At 43.1% G+C, this 16208-nt stretch overlaps 1 protein-coding gene and 7 non-coding genes across 8 annotated transcripts in view; all 8 read left to right on the top strand.

The window, feature by feature from the left end:
- The first annotated feature begins 3467 nt into the window (after positions 1-3467).
- Positions 3468-16208, top strand: part of LOC101159213 (dehydrogenase/reductase SDR family member 13) — a 336613-nt gene continuing 323872 nt past the window's right edge. Inside the window, exon 1 of the mRNA XM_078929471.1 lies at positions 3468-3475. Within this exon, the coding sequence (XP_078785597.1) occupies positions 3469-3475 (7 nt within the window). The 5' untranslated portion in view covers position 3468. The remainder of the gene's footprint in view (positions 3476-16208) is intronic.
- On the top strand, positions 10117-10189 carry trnav-cac (transfer RNA valine (anticodon CAC)). The gene has a single exon. It is a non-coding gene; the product is annotated as a tRNA-Val (tRNA).
- Positions 10439-10511, top strand: trnav-cac (transfer RNA valine (anticodon CAC)). Its single transcript has one exon. It is a non-coding gene; the product is annotated as a tRNA-Val (tRNA).
- Positions 11070-11144, top strand: trnai-aau (transfer RNA isoleucine (anticodon AAU)). Its single transcript has one exon. It is a non-coding gene; the product is annotated as a tRNA-Ile (tRNA).
- Positions 11644-11716, top strand: trnav-cac (transfer RNA valine (anticodon CAC)). The gene has a single exon. It is a non-coding gene; the product is annotated as a tRNA-Val (tRNA).
- trnav-cac (transfer RNA valine (anticodon CAC)) lies at positions 12839-12911 on the top strand. Its single transcript has one exon. It is a non-coding gene; the product is annotated as a tRNA-Val (tRNA).
- On the top strand, positions 15229-15301 carry trnav-cac (transfer RNA valine (anticodon CAC)). The gene has a single exon. It is a non-coding gene; the product is annotated as a tRNA-Val (tRNA).
- On the top strand, positions 15860-15934 carry trnai-aau (transfer RNA isoleucine (anticodon AAU)). The gene has a single exon. It is a non-coding gene; the product is annotated as a tRNA-Ile (tRNA).

The raw sequence follows: 16208 nt of genomic DNA, 5'->3' as shown, positions 1-16208 counted from the left end.
GTGATTTTTCTTTTTGCACGCATTTATCAATCCATTTGTTAACCATGAAGTATTTACATTTTTGTCCTTTTTACATTTCCTGATTGGACAATTTTTGTCAAAACATGAAATGAAAATTTCTATAAAGGAGTTGTAAGCTGTGTTTACATCTGACTCATTGTAAATGGAATCCCAATTATAAGAGGATAGGTCACTCTTTAATTTTTTAAGTGACTGTTCTGATTTAATCCTACAATATACAAAATCATTTTGATTATGTATCTTATGTCTTACATCATATATCATGAAGATTGGAAGAAGATCACTAATGTCATTTAGTAATACACCACTAACCACTTTACTATCAAAAATATTTGAAAATATGTTGTCAATTAAAGTGGCACTGTGTGATGTTATTCTGGTCGGTATTGTAATAAGCGGATGCAAATTATTGCTATACATAACATCCAAAAAATCATCCGTATTTTTGTGTTTGTATGGATTTAATAAGTCTATATTGTAATCACCACAAATTATAATATATTTTGACTTTTTTATAGAAAATAGTTTTTCCATCCATTCGTTGAATACCTTAATGTCTGATCCTGGTGCTCTGTAAACACAACTTACAAGAATATTTCTTCTTTTCTGTAACATAATTTCAACAGTAATGCATTCAAATATTTCCTCCACAGTAAGAGACATATTTTCTATAAGTTGACAATCCATGTTTTTATCAACATATATGGCCACCCCACCTCCTTTCTTGCATGGTCTACTCTTAAAAAACATTTCATAGCCAAACATTTGAAAATCAGTACCTTTTTCTTCATTTATCCGTGTTTCTGAGACAGCCACTATATTGAAGGATGTCTCGAAGCAAGACAAGTAGTCCTTCATATTTTCAAAGTTACTGTATAAGCTCCTACTGTTGAAGTGGATTATTGATAACTTGTTGTCCAATAATATTGTTTCTTTAAATGTAGTGTCAGTGATATAGGAACATTTATTGCAATTTTTCAAAAAGTTGCTATCTGGATCTATGTCATTCAACCTGTTTTGAAATTTATAATCATACAACTGTGGGTAATCTAGATCCTCATCAGAAGAATCTTCTGATGAATTGTCGCGGAGGTTATGCATAGCAGTTGTTTCTCTCAATAACATGAATGCAGGAAGAGCAGGTGAGCGGTCAGAGAGCAAGGGCCACATACAGTCAAACAGAGACACAAAAAACACACATAACATAAACAGCTACACCACACCTCCAAACCCATTTGGGCACTCATACACCCCATACAATGACTTAGAATAAACACAAATGCCTTTAGGCTCCCCTGGGGTGATGCATATTAGATTAAATTTAGGATATGTCAGCTAAGGTGATGCAAATTAATAGTTCACAATACTTGCGCTCTCAAATTGACCTGTCATCGATAACATCAGACAGTTATACGATCGTAGCTGACGTCATACCTTGAAAACGCGTAAGTAAACAAAGCAGTATGTCTCAAGAAATAAATCAGCAAAATGATTACTAATTTAGATTATTATTAGAGACTGGTCCACAGGAGTCAATAAATTTTGCTGCATCCTTTACCTCCTCAAATACATGCTGGATGGACCCCCGGGTCAGTTTGATGACAGCAGGATACAGCAAGAAGGCGTGAAAGCCCAGAGAACGCGCTTGTGCCATAACTGGGTAACACAGGCGCCTGCGTTGGGCTGTGGCATCACTGTAATCCGGGGTAAAACGGATGATGTTGCCTTCGCTGAATCTCACCTCTGTCTTCCTGGCACTTTGCAAAATCCGGTCCCTGTCCGTGAAGCGTAGACATTTCAGAATGATGAAGTCCGAAGTTTTGCGCGGAGGGCCAGAGCGGTGAGCCTGCATCAGCTCCGGTGGATTCCCAGCCATTTCGGGGAACCATTTCGGGATGTTCAGCTTCAGGTAGGCCAAGACGTTTCCCTGTTCCTCTCCCTCTTTCACGTTGACAATACGTAGATTATCTCTCCTCATCCGATCTTCTATTGATGTCATTTTATCCTGAAGTTGCTTCAGAGTTTCATCATGCCTAGCAGTTGTGGCCTCAGCTGTTTTCATTTGTTCTTGTAAAGACGTGGTTATTTTCTGCTGCACTTGTAACTCCTGTGAATGGCGCAATAAAGTTTCTTAAATGCGCCAAGTTGGCTTTCTAAGCGTTCAAATCGTTCATTTGCTTTTTTATCCGCTACTGCAAAAAACTTTTGCAAAGTAGCTTCAAGTGCCGCCACAGTGAGCTCGCCAGCTGCGCCTTCTTCATCATAAGGGACAGACAGTGTGATGTCCATTTCTTTAGTTTTTGTCGTTTTTTTGGGCGGCATTATCCGCTTTTGTCGAGGTAGAAATGCAGCAAAAGATTGAATTTTTCCAAATATAGTCTCATGTAAGGTCTTAGAGAGTAATTTTTTATGAATCCAGGAGGAGCCTCAAGCAAAAGGTCCTTCTATTCCGCCATCTTTTTTTTAATCCATTTGACATAACATTGTTAAGTAAAGCGAACAGCTTTTTTTTTTGAGTGTACCTTCCACTAATCAAGTCACAACATGCCGTGGTCTGACATTGCTTATACAAAACTGAGTGAAGAAAGTATTGTCCATTTATTTCAAGCTACAAATCATGCATATGGAAGAAAATCCTCATCTCAAGGCAATAGCACCGGGCTCACATTCCCAAGAAAAAGCATTGGATCCTCATGATGAACTGAAAAGGATGAAGAATTTAACTCCAAATTTTGGCTTTCACGCAATGTTTCTTCCTCATATTCTCTTACCTGATCCAAAAAGTGAGTCCAGCAAAATGAAAGGTTTCTGTAGTGTAGTGGTTATCACGTTCGCTTAACACGCGAAAGGTCCCCAGCTCTAAACTGGGCAGAAACATGTGTTTACTTCTTAAATTGGAGACATCTGGAGAATGACAGTTTCGTAGCGTTGATTTTGGAACAGAACTTATTTGCTGATCATGTCTCTAACGACAAGCAAACATGCTGTGAAAGGCCAGTTAGCTCAGATGGTTTAGAGCGTGGTGCTAATAACACCAAGGTCATGGGTTCAATCCCCATACTGGCCAAAGGCATTCTCCACTGGTAGCTAGCACATGTGCAAATGCCAAACTTGTACCTTCATGCTGTCACCAGTGCATAATTGCTTTAAAAAGCTTGGAGTGGCACAGGGTCAACAGATTCCATGACAATATCCATTTAGACTCAAAGAGGAAATACAACATTTGGTTCCAAGGAGTAATCCTGTGGGTCTTATCTTTTTTTTTCTTTTTTCTTTTTTTTTTTAACTTGTCCTGTCCAACAGCTGGGCAGTCAGATGAGAGCTGAGGGCCTCTTGGGTTGGACATATTTTACTTTAACAAGAGGGGTTATTAATCTTCAGACAAACCAAAGGTATGTCTGAATAAACCCCTTTTGTAATTGAGGCCAAACTTTATTAATTTCAAACATGTCTGAAAATCTTTGGTGTTGGACCGGACGGAAAAGGAAAGAAGGGAAGAAGAGAGAGGGACGTTAGAGAGAGGGGGGGTAGGGGGTGATAATAGGAGGGGAAGGGGGATAAGACCATGAAGCAGCATAAAGCAACAAGTTTACTGGTTGTTAATCATTATGGTAAGATTTTAATGTAAAAAAAAAAAAAAAAAAGGGCGGAGCCTGTCCACACACACACTCAAATGTTACAAACACACCTGTTAGCTGCAAAAATGTCCACCTGTCGACATGTACACAAAACAGATAGTGTTCACACGCATACCCATGCCTTAAAACCAACCAGTGTGAAATATTTCAGTCATTCAGTCTGTTGAGCTAACACCTGTGCTCAGGTGAGAGCCTATGTTCCTCCAAAATGGATGCTGGAATGTGAAAAGAAGGAGGGAGAGCGCCCAGCCATCCCCACCCCAAGACCCCCACCGCACCAGCAGCGGCAGCCGGAATCCCCCCAACGCCACACGGGAACCGGCAGGGAACAACCGCCGCCCGGGCGACCAAGCCCGCCACCCAGGCCAGGGCCAGCAGGGCCCCGCAAGGCCCCCAGAGCCAGAGAGCAGGGAGGCACGGAGGGAAAGAGAGCGCCGCCCCAGCCCAACCAGGAGAGCAGCCCCCCCGCCGCGCCGGGAGAACCCAACGCAGGGCCCCAACGGAGAAGGACGCCCACAGCCCCAGACGAGCACCCCATCACCACCCAGGAGTTCCGGGCATCCCCCCGCCCCAACCCCAGGTACGAGCCAGGACCCCCCAAGGGAGACCCGCTCCGCACTCCAGGCAGCCATCCGCCCGGCCCACGGTTGGTCCAGGGAGGAGCGAGGCAGGGGCCCGCCGCCCCCGCCCAGGAGGGGGGAACCCCGGGGGAAAAAGAGGGGCCACAAGGGGTGTTGTAAATATGGCCCGACCAGGCTCGGCCACAGTTGGAAATTTGGCGGGGCCCAGCACTCAGGAGCAAGGACCAGAACCCACCCCCCAGGGACACGAACACCCCCGGCTCAGATGTAATGTGAACCCCCCCACCGTGCGGAGAGAGCACCGCCGGGCCCAGGAAGCCGGCACCCCGGGGACACGGCCGCCGTTGCAAAGGGGCCCGTACCCCCCACCAGGGAAGCAGGGGACAGATGGTCCTAGGTCCCACCTTCCTTGCAAAATGTGTGTGCGTGTATGTGTGTTTGAGAGAGTGTGTGTGTGCATGTGTGTGTGTTTATGTTGGGATGTATATATTGAGGGGGGGAGGGGTGTATGTACTAAGGGGGGTGCAGTTAAAATTGGCGGGTAGGGCACTAAGGGGACATCTCCTGATTACTCACAGTGACGTCCCCTCACCCTCCCCACCAAGGGGTCCTAAATGTCTAAGGTGCGGTTAAAATTGGCGGGTAGGGTGCTAGGAGGACATCTGCTGCTTGCTGGCAGTGATGTCCAAGCACCCCCCCTACCAAGGGCCCTACATGTTTAAGGTGCAAATAAAACCGAAAGAGGGGGGGCCCACTCCATACGGCAACCATAGGAGGGGGGGCCACTGCCTAGTAAACCCCCCCCCCCCCCAAGGCTCATCGCAGGCTAAGCCCCCCACCCCCTCACCCTATTGTGAGGTTATATGAGGAAGGGGGCAAGTTGGGGACAGCTGATAGACTGTCCCCCGGTGGTCAAACAGCTGTCCCCCCCCCCCCAACAAGGGGGCCAGGCCCACCCAGCCCAGGGGCCCCACCCCCGGAGGCGCCGACACCCCAGGCCCAGCACCACCCCCCCCACACAGAGAGAGAGGAGCCAGAAAGCGTTGGCCCCCCCCGGAGCAAGCCCAGGCCCCCACCCCCAAACGCCAGCCCTAGAAGAGCTCTGGTCAGGCCTCGACGGGACCGAGGCAGCCAACCGGCCGGGGAAACCGCCGATGGCCTCAGCGGAGACCCCGACCCGTCAACCCCCCCTGCCCCGTACCAATAGTGCCCCCCCCCCCTCCCCCAGAATGCCCCCCCACAGGACAGGGCCGACAAGACCCCCCACCCCACCCCCACCCCAGACCCCGCAGCCGAAGCGGATGACACCCAGAGCGACCGGGGGCCCCAAGAGGGTTGTCCCGTCCCGCCCCAGAGCCAGGGAAGGGCCGATCCCAGCCCCAGGTGTAGATGGGAAGCCCATCCAGCGCCGCTGGGCCCCCCCCCCCGAGCAGCGCCCCCGCCCACCCCCCCCAGCACAGGCAAAGGGACCACCCCCCCAAGCCAAGCCAGACCACCACCCCACCCCCCCACCACGCACCCCCACACCCAAGCCCAGAGGACCACGCAGCGCCCCAGCCCGCCCCACCCAGGCACCGGACCCGACCCCCCGACCAACGGAGCCCCCACCACCCCCCGCCAGGCCCCGGAGGTCCCGACCCCCACCCCGGCCTACGGCAGAAGGGCAAGGAGCAGCGACGACCAGGCCCCCCCCACCCCCTAAGTCATGGAGTTAGCCATGGGAGACCAGAGAGACTGAATTCTTTCAAAGTTACTTGAACTTTGGGCTGACATTTTTTCCAAGCTGATATGATCAAGCAGCAGATTTCTGTGTTGACTTATATTTATATTTTTCTTGCTTTTCCAATTTATTAAAATAGTTTTTTTAGCAATGCAAAGAGTTATGAAAATGATAGAGCCTAATCCTCCTTCAACATCGATGTTACTCATGTCACCAAGCACACAAAGTGACGGTGAAGCTGTGATTGAAACCTTAAGCCAGACTGATAGATCGGCACATACCTGCTGCCAGAGAGCCTGGACAGGCGTGCAGAACCACAGTGCATGCATGTAATTATCGGGTAGATTACTGTCACAGTGCTGACAAATGTCTGAGTTGCTGAGACCCATCTTGAACATCCTCTGTCCATTGTAGTATATTCTGTGAAGAGTTTTGAAATGGATTAGCTGCAGATTTGGACTTTTTGTCATTTTAAAGGTGTTTAGACAAAGTTCTGACCAAAAGCTTTCATCTGTGCTGATGCTCAAATCCGCATCCCATTTTGTTGTCGGAAGTGAAATATTGTTATCTAAATTACATAAAAGTTTGTATATTTTGGAGAGAGTTTTATTCATTGAGAAATTGGTCAGAGTGGTAACTACATCTGGTAGCTTTAAATCGTTGTCTCTGTATTTAAACTTTTTAGTAATAATTGATTTAAGTTGCTGATATTCCAAGAAGTTATATATTCCATGTTTGTCTTGAAGTTCCTGGGGAGTTATGAATCTTCTATCAATAATTATATGCTCTAAATGTTTTATGCCCCCTGCTTCCCAAGCTGGGAAGTGGATAATTTTTTTGTTTATGAGGATGTCTGGGTTGTTCCAGATGGGTGTCATTTTGCACGGTTGAATTGATGATTTTGATATTTTGAGAAATTCCCACCAGGCTGTTAAAGTGGCATTTATATTAATACTTTTGAAACAATCCTGTTTTTTAACTATTTGGCTGATAAATGGAAGATCTGACAGGTTGATCTTCCCACATAACGCCTGTTCCAAGTCTAACCATGAGTTGGTTTCTGGATTATTTTTTAACCATTTTAAGATGTATTGTAATCTATTTGCAAGAAAGTAATTGTGGAAGTTAGGTAATTCTAATCCTCCACAGCTTTTTGCAGATTTTAAAGTTTTTAGACTAATTCTTGCAGGTTTATTGTTCCATAGGAAGGTTGATACGGATGAGTCTAATGTTTTGAACCATTTTAATGGCGGTTGTGTGGGAATCATTGAGAAGAGATAATTAACTTTGGGTAAGATTTTCATTTTTACCGTGGCCACCTTGCCCATAAGGGACAAAGGCAGGTTGGTCCAGCGTGTTAGATCGTCCTGTATGTTTTTCAGTAATGGGGTGTAGTTTAGCTGCACCAGTTCTGATATTTTGGGGGAAAAATAAATACCTAGATATTTTATATTGCCTGATTTAACTGGTATTGTGAGTCCTTGCTCCGCATTACTGTTCAGTGGTAATAAAACAGATTTATTCCAATTAATGGAATAGTCTGATATAGAAGAGAATTCATTAATGATTGTTGCCGTTTCATTTACAGAATTTATATTACTTAAAAACAGTAATATGTCATCTGCATAGAGACTAATTTTATGATGGCTGTGTTTGGTTTTAATTCCTTTAATACTCTCATTCTGTCTTATTGCTGCAGCTAGAGGCTCGATAAATATTGCAAAAAGAGAGGGGGAGAGTGGGCAACCCTGTCTAGTTCCTCTTCCAAGAAAAAACCTGTTGGAAGTCTGTTTATTAGTTCTAACTGATGCATTGGGGTTGTGATATAATATTTTGATCCAGTTGATGAATGATTCTCCAAACCCAAACTTATGGAGGGCAGCAATGAGGAACTTCCAATTTACTCTATCAAAGGTTTTTTCAGCATCCAGTGATAGTATAGTCATTTCCTGGTTTTTGATGGTGGCAAAGTCTATTATGTTAACGAGTCTGCGGACATTGTCATCCGAGTGTCTGCCTTTGATGAATCCAGTTTGATCAAAGTGAATTATGTGAGGAGTGATTTTTTCTATTCACTGTGCTAGTGCTTTGCAGATAATTTTTACATCTGCATTAATTAAAGAAATGGGGTGATAGCTTGAAGGACTCGTGGGGTCTGTGTCTGGTTTTAGAAGAAGGATAATGTTGGCAGAGTTCATGTTAGGTGGTAGAGATTGGCTTTCATTGATAAATTTTACCGTTTTATAAAACGTTGGTGCCAGTTGTTCCCAGAATTCCTTATAAAACTCTGCAGGAAAGCCGTCGGGTCCTGGTGCTTTGCTGTTAGGCATTAGTAACAGAGCTTCATGAAGCTCAGACAACGAGAGCAGAGAGTCTAAATTTGTGATTTGATCTTCGTTTAACTTGGGCAGGTTTATATTGTTGAGAAATGAGTTGATGCTTTGTTCTGATGGATTGATCTGTGGAGTGTATAAGTTTTGATAAAAGTCTTTAAACGCATTATTAATTTTTACCGGGTCATGGGTGACATTCCCTGTTTGGTCCATAATAGAAGTGATTGTTGATTTTTCTTTATTAATTTTTAGCTGATTAGCTAGAAATTTGCCAGATTTATTTGAGTTTTCATATCTTTCCAGTCGAAGCCTTTGTTTCTGGAATTGTGTTTGTTTATTGATGATGTCATTAAACTGCAGCTTTAAATTTTTCAGGTCGCCCAGTATGTGTTCCTGGGCAGGAGCAGCATAAGCAGTCTCCAGAGTTTTGATTTTATTTTCTAATTCTAATAAATCTGCTTTCTCTTTGCGTTTTTTATGCGTTGAATAAGAGATGATTTTCCCTCTCATGACTGCTTTTGCTGCTTCCCAAAGAATACTTGGTGATATTTCAGAAGTATTGTTGAATTCTAAGAAGGTTGCCCACTCTTTTTTAAAGAATTCAATAAATTCCTGGTCTTTTAACAGAGACGTATTAAACCTCCAGGTTGAACCCGAGGGTGTGGGTACTTCCCTTGAAATAGTAACAGAAACTGGTGCATGGTCACTGATAATAATTGGATGAATGTTGAAACTTTTAATTTATTTCAAAAGGGAGTTACTGACTAATAAATAATCTAAACGAAAGGGTCTTATCTTTACTGGGCTAGAATTACAAGCATCAAACACATATGGTAGTATCACCATCTACCAATGCGTTCTTCATCTAATTGCTGGAGAATGATTCAAATTTCTGGGGGATCTGAACACCTTCATTCAGCCTCTCATACATCTTGTAAAACAACTTGTTAGTGTACAAGATCACACAGGTTTCAGAGCGTCCGCAAATGTTGTTTTACGCACATACCTTGGCCCTTCTTTTCTCTTAATTCATCAACAAGGTGTGTTATTTTAAAGTATCAACCACTAAGGTTTCTGTGTTGTAGTGGTTATCACATTCGCCTCACACGCGAAAGGTCCCCAGCTCGAAACTGGGCAGAAGCATGTGTTTAGTTCTTAAATTGGCGACGTCTGGAGATATGACAGTTTTGTAAGGTTGCTTTTGGAACGGAACTTATTTGCTGATCATGTCTCTAACGACAAGAAAACATGCTGTGAAAGGCCAGTTAGCTAAGATGGTTTAGAGCATGGTGCTAATAATGCCAAGGTCGTGGGTTCAATCCCCATACTGGCCAAAGGCATTCTCCACTGGTAGCTAGCAAATGCCAAACTTGTACCTTCATGGTGTCACCAGTGCATAATTGCTTTAAAAAGCTTGGAGTGTCACAGGGTCAACAGATTCCATGACAATATCCATTTCTGTCTATTCCACAAGCACTTTCCCCAAATTCTTAGACTCAAAGAGGAAATACAACATTTGGTTCCAAGGAGTAATCCTGTGGGTCTTATCTTTACTGGGCTAGAATTACAAGCATCAAACACATATGGTAGTATCACCATCTACCAATGAGTTCTTCATCTAATTGCTGGAGAACGATACAAATTTCTGGGGGACCTGAACACCTTCATTCAGCCTCTCATACATCTTGTTAAACAACTTGTTAGTGTACAAGATCACACAGGTTTCAGAGCGTCCGCAAATGTTGTTTTACGCACATACCTTGGCCCTTCTTTTCTCTTAATTCATCAACAAGGTGTGTTATTTTAAAGTATCAACCACTAAGGTTTCTGTGGTGTAGTGGTTATCACATTCGCCTCACACGCGAAAGGTCCCCAGCTCGAAACTGGGCAGAAGCATGTGTTTAGTTCTTAAATTGGCGACGTCTGGAGATATGACAGTTTTGTAAGGTTGCTTTTGGAACGGAACTTATTTGCTGATTAGCTTATAAGAAATCTTGATCAGACATCTTGTAAAACAACTTGTTAGTGTACAAGATCACACAGGTTTCAGAGCGTCCGCAAATGTTGTTTTACGCACATACCTTGGCCCTTCTTTTCTCTAAAGTCATCAACAAGGTGTGTTATTTTAAAGTATCAACCACTAAGGTTTCTGTAGTGTAGTGGTTATCACGTTCGCCTCACACGCGAAAGGTCCCCAGCTCGAAACTGGGCAGAAACATTCATTTGATGAAAAGAAATAAAGCAGAACCATTTGGAGACCAGACAATAAACACAGCGCTACAGCATTTCTTTGCTCATGATGTACCTTCCACTAATCAAGTCACAACATGCCGTGGTCTGACATTGCTTATACAAAACTGAGTGAAGAAAGTATTGTCCATTTATTTCAAGCTACAAATCATGCATATGGAAGACTTTTCTCATCTCAAGGCAATAGAACCGGGCTCACATTCCCAAGATAAATCATTGGAACCTCATGTTGAATTGAAATGGATAAAGAATTTAACTCCAAATTTTGGCTTTCACGCAATGTTTCTTCCTCATATTCTCTTACCTGATCCAAAAAGTAAGTCCAGCAACATGAAAGCTTTCTGTAGTGTAGTGGTTCTCACGTTCGCTTAACACGCGAAAGGTCCCCAGCTCTAAACTGGGCAGAAGCATGTGTTTACTTCTTAAATTGGAGACGTCTGGAGATATGACAGTTTTGTAGTGTTGCTTTTGGAACAGAACTTATTTGCTGATCATGTCTCTAACGACAAGCAAACATGCTGTGAAAGGCCAGTTAGCTCAGATGGTTTAGAGCGTGGTGCTAATAACGCCAAGGTCATGGGTTCAATCCCCATACTGGCCAAAGGCATTCTCCACTGGTAGCTAGCACATGTGCAAATGCCAAACTTGTACCTTCATGCTGTCACCAGTGCATAATTGCTTTGAAAAGCTTGGAGTGGCACAGGGTCAACAGATTCCATGACAATATCCATTTCTCTGTCTATTCCACAAGCACTTTCCCCAAATTCTTTGACTCAAAGAGGAAATACAACATTTGGTTCCAAGGTGTAATCCTGTGGGTCTAATCTTTACTGGGCTAGAATTACAAGCATCAAACACATATGGTAGTATCACCATCTACCAATGCGTTCTTCATCTAATTGCTGGAGAATGATACAAATTTCTGGGGGACCTGGACACCTTCATTCAGCCTCTCAGACATCTTGTAAAACAACTTGTTAGTGTACAAGATCACACATGTTTCAGATTGTCCGCAAATGTTGTTTTACGCACATACCTTGGCCCTTCTTTTCTCTAAAGTCATCAACAAGGTGTGTTATTTTAAAGTATCAACCACTAAGGTTTCTGTAGTGTAGTGGTTATCACGTTCGCCTCACACGCGAAAGGTCCCCAGCTCGAAACTGGGCAGAAACATTCATTTGATGAAAAGAAATAAAGCAGAACCATTTGGAGACCAGACAATAAACACAGCGCTACAGCATTTCTTTGCTCATGATGTACCTTCCACTAATCAAGTCACAACATGCCGTGGTCTGACATTGCTTATACAAAACTGAGTGAAGAAAGTATTGTCCATTTATTTCAAGCTACAAATCATGCATATGGAAGACTTTTCTCATCTCAAGGCAATAGAACCGGGCTCACATTCCCAAGATAAATCATTGGAACCTCATGTTGAATTGAAATGGATAAAGAATTTAACTCCAAATTTTGGCTTTCACGCAATGTTTCTTCCTCATATTCTCTTACCTGATCCAAAAAGTAAGTCCAGCAACATGAAAGGTTTCTGTAGTGTAGTGGTTCTCACGTTCGCTTAACACGCGAAAGGTCCCCAGCTCTAAACTGGGCAGAAGCATGTGTTTACTTCTTAAATTGGAGACGTCTGGAGATATGACAGTTTTGTAGTGTTGCTTTTGGAACAGAACTTATTTGCTGATCATGTCTCTAACGACAAGCAAACATGCTGTGAAGGGCCAGTTAGCTCAGATGGTTTAGAGCGTGGTGCTAATAACGCCAAGGTCGTGGGTTCAATCCCCATACTGGCCAAAGGCATTCTCCACTGGTAGCTAGCACATGTGCAAATGCCAAACTTGTACCTTCATGCTGTCACCAGTGCATAATTGCTTGGAGTGGCACAGGGTCAACAGATTCCATGACAATATCCATTTCTCTGTCTATTCCACAAGCACTTTCCCCAAATTCTTTGACTCAAAGAGGAAATACAACATTTGGTTCCAAGGTGTAATCCTGTGGGTCTAATCTTTACTGGGCTAGAATTACAAGCATCAAACACATATGGTAGTATCACCATCTACCTATGCGTTCTTCATCTAATTGCTGGAGAATGATACAAATTTCTGGGGGACCTGAACACCTTCATTCAGCCTCTCATACATCTTGTAAAACAACTTGTTAGTGTACAAGATCACACAGGTTTCAGAGCGTCCGCAAATGTTGTTTTACGCACATACCTTGGCCCTTCTTTTCTCTAAAGTCATCAACAAGGTGTGTTATTTTAAAGTATCAACCACTAAGGTTTCTGTAGTGTAGTGGTTATCACGTTCGCCTCACACGCGAAAGGTCCCCAGCTCGAAACTGGGCAGAAACATTCATGTGATGAAAAGAAATAAAGCAGAACCATTTGGAGACCAGACAATAAACACAGCGCTACAGCATTTCTTTGCTCATGATGTACCTTCCACTAATCAAGTCACAACATGCCGTGGTCTGACATTGCTTATACAAAACTGAGTGAAGAAAGTATTGTCCATTTATTTCAAGCTACAAATCATGCATATGGAAGACTTTTCTCAGCTCAAGGCAATAGAACCGGGCTCACATTCCCAAGATAAATCATTGGAACCTCATGTTGAATTGAAATGGATAAAGAATTTAACTCCAAATTTTGGCTTTCACGCAATGTTTCTTCCTCATATTCTCTTACCTGATCCAAAAAGTAAGTCCAGCAACATGAAAGGTTTCTGTAGTGTAGTGGTTCTCACGTTCGCTTAACACGCGAAAGGTCCCCAGCTCTAAACTGGGCAGAAGCATGTGTTTACTTCTTAAATTGGAGACGTCTGGAGATATGACAGTTTTGTAGTGTTGCTTTTGGAACAGAACTTATTTGCTGATCATGTATCTAACGACAAGCAAACATGCTGTGAAAGGCCAGTTAGCTCAGAGTGTTTAGAGCGTGGTGCTAATAACGCCAAGGTCGTGGGTTCAATCCCCATACTGGCCAAAGGCATTCTCCACTGGTAGCTAGCACATGTGCAAATGCCAAACTTGTACCTTCATGCTGTCACCAGTGCATAATTGCTTGGAGTGGCACAGGGTCAACAGATTCCATGACAATATCCGTTTCTCTGTCTATTCCACAAGCACTTTCCCCAAATTCTTTGACTCAAAGAGGAAATACAACATTTGGTTCCAAGGTGTAATCCTGTGGGTCTAATCTTTACTGGGCTAGAATTACAAGCATCAAACACATATGGTAGTATCACCATCTACCAATGCGTTCTTCATCTAATTGCTGGAGAATGATACAAATTTCTGGGGGACCTGAACACCTTCATTCAGCCTCTCAGACATCTTGTAAAACAACTTGTTAGTGTACAAGATCACACAGGTTTCAGAGCGTCCGCAAATGTTGTTTTACGCACATACCTTGGCCCTTCTTTTCTCTAAAGTCATCAACAAGGTGTGTTATTTTAAAGTATCAACCACTAAGGTTTCTGTAGTGTAGTGGTTATCACGTTCGCCTCACACGCGAAAGGTCCCCAGCTCGAAACTGAGTAGAAACATTCATTTGATGAAAAGAAATAAAGCAGAACCATTTGGAGACCAGACAATAAACACAGCGCTACAGCATTTCTTTGCTCATGATGTACCTTCCACTAATCAAGTCACAACATGCCGTGGTCTGACATTGCTTATACAAAACTGAGTGAAGAAAGTATTGTCCATTTATTTCAAGCTACAAATCATGCATATGGAAGACTTTTCTCATCTCAAGGCAATAGAACCGGGCTCACATTCCCAAGATAAATCATTGGAACCTCATGTTGAATTGAAATGGATAAAGAATTTAACTCCAAATTTTGGCTTTCACGCAATGTTTCTTCCTCATATTCTCTTACCTGATCCAAAAAGTAAGTCCAGCAACATGAAAGGTTTCTGTAGTGTAGTGGTTCTCACGTTCGCTTAACACGCGAAAGGTCCCCAGCTCTAAACTGGGCAGAAGCATGTGTTTACTTCTTAAATTGGAGACGTCTGGAGATATGACAGTTTTGTAGTGTTGCTTTTGGAACAGAACTTATTTGCTGATCATGTCTCTAACGACAAGCAAACATGCTGTGAAGGGCCAGTTAGCTCAGATGGTTTAGAGCGTGGTGCTAATAACGCCAAGGTCGTGGGTTCAATCCCCATACTGGCCAAAGGCATTCTCCACTGGTAGCTAGCACATGTGCAAATGCCAAACTTGTACCTTCATGCTGTCACCAGTGCATAATTGCTTGGAGTGGCACAGGGTCAACAGATTCCATGACAATATCCATTTCTCTGTCTATTCCACAAGCACTTTCCCCAAATTCTTTGACTCAAAGAGGAAATACAACATTTGGTTCCAAGGTGTAATCCTGTGGGTCTAATCTTTACTGGGCTAGAATTACAAGCATCAAACACATATGGTAGTATCACCATCTACCTATGCGTTCTTCATCTAATTGCTGGAGAATGATACAAATTTCTGGGGGACCTGAACACCTTCATTCAGCCTCTCATACATCTTGTAAAACAACTTGTTAGTGTACAAGATCACACAGGTTTCAGAGCGTCCGCAAATGTTGTTTTACGCACATACCTTGGCCCTTCTTTTCTCTAAAGTCATCAACAAGGTGTGTTATTTTAAAGTATCAACCACTAAGGTTTCTGTAGTGTAGTGGTTATCACGTTCGCCTCACACGCGAAAGGTCCCCAGCTCGAAACTGGGCAGAAACATTCATGTGATGAAAAGAAATAAAGCAGAACCATTTGGAGACCAGACAATAAACACAGCGCTACAGCATTTCTTTGCTCATGATGTACCTTCCACTAATCAAGTCACAACATGCCGTGGTCTGACATTGCTTATACAAAACTGAGTGAAGAAAGTATTGTCCATTTATTTCAAGCTACAAATCATGCATATGGAAGACTTTTCTCATCTCAAGGCAATAGAACCGGGCTCACATTCCCAAGATAAATCATTGGAACCTCATGTTGAATTGAAATGGATAAAGAATTTAACTCCAAATTTTGGCTTTCACGCAATGTTTCTTCCTCATATTCTCTTACCTGATCCAAAAAGTAAGTCCAGCAACATGAAAGCTTTCTTTAGTGTAGTGGTTATCACATTCGCTTAACACGTGAAAGGTCCCCAGCTCTAAACTGGGCAGAAGCATGTGTTTACTTCTTAAATTGGAGACGTTTGGAGATATGACAGTTTTGTAGTGTTGCTTTTGGAACAGAACTTATTTGCTGATCATGTCTTTAACGACAAGCAAACATGCTGTGAAAGGCCAGTTAGCTCAGATGGTTTAGAGCGTGGTGCTAATAACGCCAAGGTCATGGGTTCAATCCCCATACTGGCCAAAGGCATTCTCCACTGGTAGTTAGCACATGTGCAAATGCCAAACTTGTACCTTCATGCTGTCACCAGTGCATAATTGCTTTGAAAAGCTTGGAGTGGCACAGGGTCAACAGATTCCATGACAATATCCATTTCTCTGTCTATTCCACAAGCACTTTCCCCAAATTCTTTGACTCAAAGAGGAAATACAACATTTGGTTCCAAGGTGTAATCCTGTGGGTCTAATCTTTACTGGGCTAGAATTACAAGCATCAAACACATATGGTAGTATCACCA

The sequence above is a fragment of the Oryzias latipes genome, chromosome 13 (assembly GCF_053564925.1).
Source record: "Oryzias latipes strain Hd-rR chromosome 13, Olatipes_Hd-rR_3.1".
Classification (NCBI taxonomy): domain Eukaryota; kingdom Metazoa; phylum Chordata; class Actinopteri; order Beloniformes; family Adrianichthyidae; genus Oryzias; species Oryzias latipes.
The sequence above is the reverse complement of the archived record's forward strand: the minus strand, read 5'-3'. Positions and strand labels throughout refer to the sequence as shown.